Raw genomic sequence first — 12,100 nt, forward strand, 5'->3', positions numbered from 1 at the left:
TGAAAAGTTCGATATTTATGTCCGATCTCCTTTTTGGGATAAAAATCAATTGACACAGACACACAGTCAGACACGGTAATTGTATAACCCCTCCTATGGGACTTTGTCCCCTTGGAGAGGTAAAAATCCGGCGTTCTACAACGAACCATAATTTTTTCCGCGTTTGTCATTCACCAAAACTGTTGGCAGTCTGACTCTTCTACTTTTTCATTAATAATCTTACTTTCATTACGTGCGTAGGAAGATTTTCATTTATTCTATTTATGCTGAAACATGGGCCGCTCGATGACGTAGTGAGCGATTTCCGATTATAAATAAAATAAAAAAGGTAAGGAGTAACCTACCTTGGAAAATTTATCTAGCCAGTAAACATTGTGATTTATTTCAAATTGTGCAGGTCCACTCATATTTAAAAACTGAAAACTGTACAATGATTTAATTAAAAGTATCTTAGGATAATAAAATGTCAAAAGAACCTAAAATCCAACGATTTTCTTAAAAAAAGTGTATAAATGATACTAACAACTGATGTTAAATTTGATTTTTGATTATTTTCGTAGATACTTTTGCTAGTTACATATGCAAAACTAAATTTTTATTGTTAAAATTAGATTATTTCAAACGATTTGTAATCGTGAGTATTTTATTTAAAATTAATTTTATGTTAATTTTATATTTTTAAGATGTTTTCTAAACTTATTTTTCGTTTACATTTCCAGCTACGACCAGACTTGTTCAAATTAATCTTATAGAAGGAATTTATCGATTGACTCTTGTTCACCAACATCAACTTCAACAACCTTGCCCCTAATTTACAAAGCACCAGGTTTACCTCCAGCTCTAATGCATTTGATTACAAGGAATAATAACAACAATAAGGAAATATAAAACAACTATAATAAACGTAATTTATGAAGATATGCTGCAGTAATAATATATATTATTTTTATGAACAACTTAAATTTTCGATAAATTTACAGCTACCCTAGCTCAGACGATTATCATAGAGTTGGTGCTGCTCTTATTTCTAAACATAGGACTTTAACAAACCGAATGCGTACGGCAATGATCATGGATGTGTCGGTATATAATTTTGCTTTCTAGAGCACATGGGTTTCGGCACTCCAAACTAAATTCCGCCATCGAATTGAACAGGTCCAAAAAATAAGGAATATTTAAAAAAAAATAGGAAATGAAAAGTTGACTGTGAAGAAGCAGGCGAAGAAGAATTGAGCAGAAACAAGAACCAAAGAAAAATGAACGATCATCTATGGTAAAAATTTTACTTTTCTAGAGACTGGATCGGTGAGTTATTTTGGGAGGATAAATTTTGTCGTCCATTCGCAAAAAAGAGGTTTACTGTAAGTTTTCACATTTTTATTTAAGTTTTTTGTTTTTTCAAAATAGCGGAAGACGATGATTCAGTGAAAGCCCATCGCAAAATATTGAAAAAAGTGCTAGAAAGGTTCATCCCGATAATTCTATTATCGAAGAAAAAAATGTTCTGGACATTAAAATGGCGACCAAACTACATGTTCGACCACTCAGTTGAGCCTTAGACGAATAAATACGGGACGGAACGCCTGTAGTATTGTTCATGGTTTTCTCTGTAGAACCAACTTTGAAGTGACTGGACGCTTAAATGGGGGCCGAAAAACGGGGATTGCACTGGAGCGTAATAGGTAGCGCCATCTACTAAACTATTCGGTGATTTATTTTGTCGCTGCGGTGAGAGGGGGCGTCTGTATTTACATTTAAACGGCGCAGTTAGGGCCTCAGTATGATAAATAATTATTGCATAGCGAAAAGTTGTATAAGTGACTCTCGATACTATCATCGTAATCATATGATAGTAGTTCATTTCATCCCTTGGCCTAAGCCTAAAAGGTCATTAGAAATATGTAAAACTTGGCTGGCGTGGTTGAACCGAAAAGATTTTAACGTGAACCACGTTACAAGTGATACTTATATTTGTTCGAAGCGTTTAATTGCAATCAAAAAACTGTTTGCGAAAGCTTACCAAATACAAATGTAAATAAACTGATATTATTTTTACTTGTGTCGTGTGAGATACTAAAGCTACTTTCTACAGTTTATAGTCAAAATTTTTTCAAACAACAAGACGTATTCGAAAACTACAGTACCCGTTAAAATCATGAAATTTCATCTGTATAGCTAATGCTTATCACCACACAAACTGCAGGATACTAACGACCAGCAAGATTCAACGCTGTATTTTGTGTCGTAAACTTGGGTCCAGTTTTAGGCTGCAGTTGAGCAGGAAACGGAAACTTAAATCTTTTAATGATAAAATACGCGAAAAGGTAGATTTGTCCATAATTAAAAGGGATAATACAGCTCAATCCTAAAAAAATTTGAAGAAATTAAAAAACTTACTAATAACTCTATTTGGTCCGAGTTATTAGTAAGTTTTTTAATTTCTTCAAATTTGTTTAGGATTTAGCTGTATTATCCCTTTTAATTATGGACAAATCTACCTTTTCGCGTATTTTATCATCCTTCTCACAGTCCATAAGTGGTTTCTTCTAGCTTTAATCTTTTAATCACTGCCATAAGATGAAACTAAATAAAAACGAATTAGTTTTTCTGTTGAAAGTCCAGAAAAGAAAATAAATTAACTTAAAGATGAAAAATAAAAGGCTGAAACAAAATTTGTCATTCAAAATTTCTAAATGTGGTGCCACTGTTCCAGATTGTGATCACAACGTTCTCTTGGAAGTTCTCAAAACCAAGTTGAGTGAAAAGAAAACTAAAAGTTCGTTAAAAGATATATTTTTGCAAGTTCAGCTAGAAATGTTGACGAAGAAGAGTCACCCCTCTCAAAGAAGATGGCACCCTTCAGTTATCAAATGGTGCATGTTTTGTACCACAAATCACCATCAATGTACAAATTAAGAGAATCAGAAACTTGGCAATTATCTTCTAAAAGCACCCTTTTGAGGAAAAAGTCAATAATTGGAATCTCGCCTGAATTTCATGATGAAATTTTCGAAAAAATTTCCAAAGAGATAAAACCAATAACTTTGCCAGAATTTTAACATTACTGTGGGGTGCTTATTGACGAAGTTAAAATTAAAGAAGACCTGGTATAAAAAACATGAACATGCGATATTGTAGGCTATACTCATTTTAATGAATATCGAGGGGAAAAAAGGGTGCATTCCGGATTGAAATTGAGAAAGAACTTGAACTAGCTAGCCACGTACTAATGCCAGTGCCGTCTTTCCCATTGGGCCCGTTGGGCCCTGGCCCAGGGCCCCGAGTTCCCGAGGGGCCCCCTCAGGCCTAATACAAAACCGTCAATATAAAAAAATTAGCTTTGAAATAATGACTAAACAAAGGTATATCTTCGCCCAATTTTTGTATTTAACTCGGACGTTTTATTACGACGGGAGGACCACGTCGCCGCATTTTTAGTCTAAGCTGATTTCTACCCTTGATAATTTGTTTTCATCACTAAAGGTTTTTCGGACGCAGCCTATTTCGATATATTAGTAGGCTATAATGCTTTGAATTAGCTGTTCAACAGAAACGTTTCTCTAAGTTTAATAGCATTACTGAACCGATTTGTCATTTGTGTGGTCGGGAGATTTCAATAGTTCGTTTTTATAAACTTCCAAACGAATATAATAAGTCGGTGACATCTGCTATCATACAGCAATATTTTAATATAGTTTGAGCAGTATGGGATAATAGTTTATCTCCGATGCGTTTCATAAAAGGTAATTAATTTTTAAATATAAAAGTTTATAAGAATTAACAAGAATCCTAGGTGCTAGGCAGACTTTGTTGCTTGTTAGGCCTATGCCGTCGTTTCAGTCTCACTTTCTGCCGCCTGCGTTTAATTTAACTAATGGGGTCTAGGCTATAGGTAAGCTCGATGTTGGAAAATTTGATGTAAATTATTAGCCGATAGGCTATAGCCGCTGGGAAAATTTGGAGTACAGAATATTTATATTTTTTAAATTCGGCACCAAGTTAGAAGAGATATTGGGAAAATCTTAAACACATTGCCCCTTCTCTGGAGCTTAGGCTGATTAATTTGAAAACCTATGTTACATCTTTAAAGAAGTAAAAATAAGATTAAGTGACTGAGATAAATATTACTAAACATATTTTTATAGTAAAAAGTATAGATAATTTTTTTTAGAAGATGTTGTTTTATTTTATACACCGAACTTTCCTAGAGGCGAATATTTTACGCCAAAATTCCCTACACCAATCTTACCGGCTTCCGATATTAGGGTATGGGGTTTCTGGTTCACAAAATAAAAGCTTTCTATATTCTTAAAGCAATACAGGGTGTTTCAAGTGTCAGTGCAATAAATTTGAGGTGTTATAGGGGTTGAGTAAAGATGTTTGACTGTCTTTGTCGCGATCCTCTGTGACGAATAGGAAAAGCGCTAGAGAGCGTTAAAGTTTGGCCTAAAAACGCCTAAATGTAAGCTTTCAACTAACATAAGAACTCAGATAGAAAATTGGTTTTAAAGGGGTAGTAGGAAATTTTACTACTACAAAAAACACCATATTGTCGAGTGCAAAACAGTTTTATTTTTTAAAGTAAATGCTCAAATTGTCGTCCTCCAGCTCCTAAACAAAGTCTGCAGCAACGAAGAAGCGATGTACGTACGGACAGAGACACTGCAGCTGCGGTACGAATCTTTTCCGAAGCGGCGTGAATTCGTGCTACCAAATGAACTTCCGTCTCCACTGGTGTTTCGCAGACAAGTTCCTTCATCCACCCCCACAGAAAAAAGTCAAGTGGGTTTAGACCCGGCTCACTTTTCGAGCGTTCCTCGACTTGCAATATCCAGAGAGATGGATTGGCAGAGGAGGTCCGGTCAACTGGCCAGCAAGATCGCCGGATCTAAACCCACTTGACTTCTTTCTGTGGCGGTGGAAAAGATTCGTACCACAGCTGGAGTGTCTCAGTCCGTACGTACATCGCTTCTTCGTCGCTGCCGACTTTGTTTAGGAGCTGGAGGACGACAATTTCAACATTTTCTTTAAAAAATAAAACTGCTTTGCACTCGACAATATGGTGTTTTTTGTAGTAGTAAAATTTTCTACTACCCCTTTAAAACGGGTTTTCTATCTGGGTTCTTATGTTCGTTGAAAGCTTACATTTAGGCGTTTTTATACCAAACTTTAACGCTCTCTAGCGCTTTTCCTATTCGTCGCAGAGGATCGCGACAAAGACAGTCAAACATCTTTACTCAACCCCTATAACACCTCAAATTTATTGCACTGACTTCTGAAACAACCTGTATATAGTACCGAATTAGTTTTTATAAAATTTAACGTTGTTAGTTTCTCAGCGGGTATGGAATCATGTCAAAACGCTCATATCCCAGTGGTGCAGAGAAGAGAAAAAAGATGCCCATCAAAAAAAATCATCGGAAAGTTACCAAAACTAACCGAATTTTTTTCATCTGAAAATGTCAACAAACAACACGAGTTCTCAACATTGATACGCGGTTCTATTGATATTCAAATATTGGATGATGTTTCTAGCACACAGCCAGTGGTTTCATCTGATTTAGAAGGTTCATGTAAATTTTCCGAATCACAATTTGTAAACGAGTCGACAATAGAAGAAGCGCAATTTTTACCTGAAACTATTTTAAACGATCCTGGTGATTGGGCAGAGATTTTTACAGAAGATATTCGTTTAGTGTGGATTCGCAAAGGACCAGAGTTTTTCCAAAATAGAGACTGTGACTTTACTGATGCTTCCAGAAATTATCAAGAAGCAAATGGGAAAATTAAAATAAGAAATTTTAATACGACCGCATTTATTCGAACACTACAGAATGGTGAAACTGTAAACAGAAAATGGCTCCTGTATTCTCCTTTAAAAAAATCAGTATTCTGTTATTCATGCCGTCTTTTCAGCCCCGGCAGCACATATTTCAGTTCACCTAATGGGTGTAATGACTGGAAGCATATAAAAAGCCTAATTTTGGACCATGAGCACAGCTTGTCGCATAGGGAAGCTATGTTGACTTACTTCGCACGGAGTAAAGATATCGGTAGGGTGGACACTGCCTTGCTTTCTCAATATAATTCAGAGGTTGAATATTGGAAAGACGTATTGAAAAGAATTGTAAGTGTCGTAAAATTTTTGGCTTCAAGAGGACTTGCATTTCGCGGCGACAATGAGACCATTGGATCCCAACAAAATGGGAATTACTTGGGATGTTTAGAACTATTGAGCAAATTTGATCCGTTTCTTGGAGATCATTTAAAAAGATACGGGAATCCTGGAAAAGGAAATATTTCATACTTATCGGCTAACATTTGTAATGAATTCATAACTGTTATGGGAAAACAAGTTTTAACAAAAATTGTATGTGAAGTAAAAACGGCTAAATATTACTCAATAAGCGTAGATTCTACCCCCGACCTCTCGTATGTTGATCAGCTGACATTCATAATTCGGTACTTATATGAAGGCGTTCCAGTTGAAAGATTTTTAGAATTCGTACCAATTACAGAACATAAATCGGAATATTTGTCAGAAACCGTTCTGGATTTTTTAGATAAACACAATATTTCTATAAATGACTGTCGCGGGCAAAGTTATGATAATGCCTCAAATATGTCCGGGCAATATTCGGGCCTACAGGCAAGAATTAAAAATAAATGTGAATTTGCAATTTTCGTACCATGTGCTGGGTGTGTTCTCTAAGCTACATACTTTTTCCAGTTGATTCAAAAGTTGTACAATTTTTTTGCGCTTTCTACCCATCGCTGGAATATCATGAAAACATGTTTGGGTTCGAATAGTGTTCTAAAATGCCTTTCTGATACCCGGTGGTCCGCTCGTGCTGACGCAGTTAGTGCCCTACAGAACGGTTACAAAAACATTTTGGACGCCTTGACTTTGATTGCTCGTGATATTAACCGGCCCACCGAAACTAAAAATGAAGCTATTAGCTTGGTAAAGAAAATGGAGAAACTAGAAATAATAATCTTAACAGAAGTGTGGCGCGATATAATGCAAAGAATGAACAAGACCAGTATTGCCCTTCAGAAAGAAACTCTAACCGTGGACGTTGCATTGAAGGTATTGCGTTCACTAGCTGATTTTCTCGCTAACATTAGGAATGAATTTGAAAAGTACGAATCCATTGCCCAAGATAAATTTCCGGAATCTGACTATAAGGATGTTTCACATGGAGCTAGAACTAGAACTAGATCTTCTCGTATTACGTTCTTCGATGGACCGGCGCCAAATGTGCAACTTAAGGGAAATGAAAAATTTAGGGTGGAGACGTATCTACCGATAATTGACACATTAGTATCTCAATTGCAGAAACGATCTGAATCGTACGAAAAAATTCACGCACGATTTGGATTTTTTTCTCATTTGAACAGCATTAATCCGCACGACTTAAAAAACTATTGCAAAGAATTTTCTGAGTTGGAATGCCTTCATTTGGCCCAATATATTAACAGAGATAAGGATCGAACTAGCAAAAATGACGAAATCTCTCTTTCAGAACTATATAACACTCTGCGATCTAATAAAATCGAAGACACTTTTCCTAATGTTGAAATATCACTTAGAATATCCCTATCGTTAATGATATCCAACTGTAGTGGTGAACGCTCCTTTTCAAAACTCAGTAGAATAAAAAACGCGAGCAGAAGCACAATGAAACAAGTCAGAATGAATTTTCTAGCTTTGATGAGTATTGAAAGCGATATTCTAATGCAGTTGAACTATGATGAAATAATTGAAGATTTTGCCCATGAAAAATCTCGAAAAACGCCTCTTGTAAAAATTTGATTTGTTTTATAGCCACAAGCTGTCTAATTAAACGTTTCTAGTCATTATTTTCACATATAAAACTTGTCTAGCCTATTTAATTTTATTTTTTGATTATTATTGTTGGGGGAATATAGTTCAGCTGCCATTCGTCGAGCAAAAACATTTTTGGAGGGGCGCGTTGGAAAGTTTTAGATTTAGGGGGTGCAGTTTAGAAGGTGAATTTGGCGGCCCCCCAACACTTTTTACTATTCAACGGGGTGGGCTATTTCTAAAAATTAAGGGGGTACATTATACCCCCCGTTTTACGCCACTTGAGGGGGCCCCCTAATTAAAAAGTGCCAGGGGCCCAACAGCATGTAAAGACGGCCCTGACTAATGCTTATACTGAGGGGACTGACAACCCATATGGAGTATTTGTTTGCCTATTTCGCAACGCATTCACTTACAGCTAAGACATTAAACTCCATAATTTCCGAAGCTTTAAAAAATAAGAACAATGTGGTTTTAAAATGGTTTGAGAATTATTTATCAGGACGAAAAACTTTAACAAAAATATTTAACACCTTGAGTGATACTGAATTGTTAACCTAAGGACTACCCCAAAGTATTGTAATATGTCCTGTGTTATTACTTATACATTTATATATTAACGATATTTGTAACATTGACATTAACGGTAGGGTGATATCTTTTGCCGACGACCTTACTCTGTTATTTATAGCCAATACATGGCAAGAAGCGTATTTAAAGGCACAAAATGGTGTAACAAAAGTATATAAAATGCTTAACGATAACTTCCTAACTCTAAGTGTTGAAAAAACATAATATTTGTGTTTTTCGAGTAGAGATATCGCCTTGACCAATTTACATTTGACTATACATAACTCGGAAAATTGTCTAAACTGTACTTCCGAATGTTTAAAAATTGAGAAAGTTCCTAAAATAAAGTATCTAGGTATAATAATTGATGATAAACTAAAATGGGACCACCATATAAATAATCTAATACAGAAATTGAGAATGTGCCTGCCAAAATTCTATGAATTGTTTAATTTTTATCTATAAAATGGCTAAAAAGTGTTTATTTTGCGATAGTATTTTCAGTTTTATCCTATGGAATTAAAGGATGGGGGGAACTTTTAGTACCTTTATCGAAAAACTAGAAATATTACGAAGAAAAATATTGCAAATTTGTCTTAAAAGAGATAATCTTCACCTGAGTATTAATTTATACCGAAATTCTAAAGTATTTAGCGTGAGACAAATATACGCAAAAATTATTTTAATACATACCTTTAAGATAAAAGATACTATTGTTCCTCCCAACATAAGATATGATACTAGGAATATAACAAGTAAAAATGTGATTGGTGAAAAAATGTTAAAAAATCCTTGGCCAAAACCATGAGATTTTTTTGGGTCCAAAATTATATAACAAAATATTAAAAAATGTACAACTATTAAATCTTTTGTAACCTTGTTAAATGTGGGGTTGATAAATTTTGGGATTGCTGATATAAAAAATGTCATGAATTCTTAAATGTATACATAAAATTAATTACTTCGATTCACTTATGATTTATGGCTTTAAATAAACAAATAGATATGCCTATGATGAATATCGCCAAATTGTTTCATTTTTGACGTTCCGCATCTTTCAAAAACGACCAGAAATAGTACTGACGATTTTAAAGTAAGAAAACTCAATAATAATGGTCAAGACATTCTTTGGAGTAGTATAACTGAATCGTACCAAAAGGATCAACCACCAAGTGGCTCCCTTCGAATGCTTCTTAAAATAAATCATGACCACGTCAATCCTGGTTCGTATAGCAAAATGAAAGTCAAATACGCGGCACAAGTACTCAGTCAATACATAGCAAATGCCCTCCAGCAACAATTTAGAAATAACAGCGATAAATCCGAAACCATAAAATTTACTGAAATATTCTATAAATGTTTTGATGTCCTAAATGTAAGGAATCTAAGCGAGGGCCAAAAACGCGAAATCCAAACCTAAAACCATTCACTACCACTGATGATCCCCGTTTTGAGGTAATTTTATGATATATTATCTAAATAAAACTTTGAGATTAATGTTTTGAAAGCATTTCAGTGGCTACAAAATACTTTTCTAAAATACCTTGAAGATTGGGAGCGATATGCGAAAATCAGAGAAGAAGAGTTCACGAAAGCTGAAAGAAAAAATGCTGTTCAGTAAAGAGACACTTGCAGGACTGAAACAAACAAGTAATATTGAAAAAGATCTTAACGCACATTGTATTGCTCAATCAAATTTCCTATTAGCTTCATTGATGCTGGAAATAATTCCATTCCTGCTACGTAAAGGAGCACACTTTATGAAATTTCAATCAGGATCCTCTTGAACAAGAATTTGGTCGTCTTCGTCGACCAAATGGAACAGCTGACAACCCAACATTACAGCAAGTTGGATATACTATGGGAACGCTAAATAGTTTAAATGTAAAATTTTCTGAAACTAATGGTAATACCGAGAGTTTTTCTCATTAGAAGATTTGGATAAGACCTAAGTATTAAAGGCCGACTAATTATATCATTGTTTTACTCTGTCTTTAACTGGAAGTAGGCTGACTGCAATACACGTGGGTCGTGCAGTTAGCCTACTTCCAGTGAAAAGACAGAGTAAACAAAAGATTTATGTAGTCGGCCTTTAAGTAAACTAAAAACATTGAAATTGTTAATATTCAAATTCAAGTTGTAGAATATTCAAATTCATTTATTTTTGCTATTTTCTAAAAGACACTTTTGTAGTCTTAGTTTATTATCACAGGATTTAGTTTGGTTTTTTTCAAACATTAACTATTTGTACTTATTTGTTAGATTTGTATTTCCCCATTAGCTAGAGTATTGAGAAGAGTATTTAATGTCAAATTAAATAATATTTGTGATTTATTTACAGAAATATTGATTTCTGCGACAATTTGTTGCCATCTGTTCATAATAGTTTTCGACTCCATTATCCTTGCAATGGCTTTGGTTTTTTTCTCGGTAAGACATTTTCGACTGAAAAAAAATAGACACAGTATTACATATTGCACTAAAAAAGTAGTATGCGTCTTAAGAAGGGCCAATTAATCCGCCTCTGTCTTGAGGCTTTGTCCATTCATTAGGCAGATTTTCTTCATCTTCATTTGCTTTAAGAGTTGAGACTAGTACTTTTCCTTCTGCTGAGTGTTTCAGGAGCCTCGCTAACACCTCGCCAGAGACGTAATATAGTACTTCCTTATTTTCGGTGTAAGTGGCATATTTTTCATCAGGGATGGGAGGTTCTTCTTTTCCATCGAACATACTCACAAAAAAGGCATCGAGTACAAAGTTGGCTCCCATTCTCTTAAGGTAATGTGACAACCTTTCTGAACCCTGTAAAAATTGAACGCAATATCAGGAAAATTTATCTTTCTTGAAATTATCATGCAGACCATTTACCTTAATACCATCCAAAGCTTTGGTAATAAATTCAATTTTGACATCGTCTTTGGGTAGTTTTGACTTTCTTCCCAAAACTTATAGCAGGGGATGTTTGTGAGTGGCACCAAGCAGTTTTACCATTTTTTAACGTGAAAAAATTAACTTTTTCCAAAAAACTTCTTAACATTTTCACTTCTGGAGTATGATAATCCCTACCATCCGAAATGTCTTTCGTTTTTGAATGAGTGATCATTTCTTCAAACACCTGCATGAATTTCACACCTGGGAAAAAATTAACATCAAGTTCTAATCAATCATTGACATTTCTGAGATACATACCACTCATAGTATTTGAAAGCGCAGGATTTTTAAAAAATATTCTACAAAAGGTTATTTTAAAATTAGGACTTAAGTAATTAAAGTCTCGGTTTTGTTTCATTGAGTTCTTCTAAGATAGTCTTCGTTTTAATACTCAGATAAAGTGGATCAGTGTCATCAATATTAGTAGCTTTTTTCTAAATAAATTAAATTTATTCTATTTAATATGTTGCTAAAATTTATTTACCAAAAGCCTTCTTTTAGGTGGCTTATTAATGAACTATAACCTGAACTTTTAGCAGACTATGGAAAGCGTTTCCATCGGAAACGCATAACTCTAGCTCGTGACGAAAACCGCCAATAATGAAGTTGCCCCTTTTTTCCTGCGCGCCGCCAATCGAGCAAATGAGTAACCAAGCAGTCGAATCCAAGTTCGTAGCGTAAAAGCGTTGACGTGAGCCGCCCTGTATTTATTCATCTAAGGTTGAGCTTGTAACCGAAAACTTCCAAATACGAACTCAAAAAAACCAGTAA

At 34.8% G+C, this 12,100-nt stretch overlaps 2 protein-coding genes across 2 annotated transcripts; both read left to right on the top strand.

Moving 5' to 3' along the window:
• The first annotated feature begins 5,344 nt into the window (after positions 1 to 5,344).
• LOC149963273 (zinc finger MYM-type protein 1-like) lies at positions 5,345 to 6,712 on the top strand. Its single transcript, XM_090165803.1, has one exon. The coding sequence runs from the start codon at positions 5,345 to 5,347 to the stop codon at positions 6,710 to 6,712; it is 1,368 nt and encodes a 455-aa protein (XP_090021929.1).
• Positions 6,713 to 6,784: 72 nt separating this feature from the next.
• LOC149963274 (uncharacterized) lies at positions 6,785 to 7,816 on the top strand. Its single transcript, XM_090165817.1, has one exon. The coding sequence runs from the start codon at positions 6,785 to 6,787 to the stop codon at positions 7,814 to 7,816; it is 1,032 nt and encodes a 343-aa protein (XP_090021943.1).
• The last annotated feature ends 4,284 nt before the right edge of the window (positions 7,817 to 12,100 follow it).

This window comes from Leiobunum rupestre, chromosome 1, assembly GCF_980474605.1.
Source record: "Leiobunum rupestre chromosome 1, qqLeiRupe1.1.hap1, whole genome shotgun sequence".
Classification (NCBI taxonomy): Eukaryota; Metazoa; Arthropoda; class Arachnida; order Opiliones; family Sclerosomatidae; genus Leiobunum; species Leiobunum rupestre.

Coding starts and splice junctions, on each gene's coding strand:
- LOC149963273 (XM_090165803.1), top strand. CDS start 5,345: ATGGAATCATGTCAAAACGCTCATATCCCAGTGGTGCAGAGAAGAGAA.
- LOC149963274 (XM_090165817.1), top strand. CDS start 6,785: ATGAAAACATGTTTGGGTTCGAATAGTGTTCTAAAATGCCTTTCTGAT.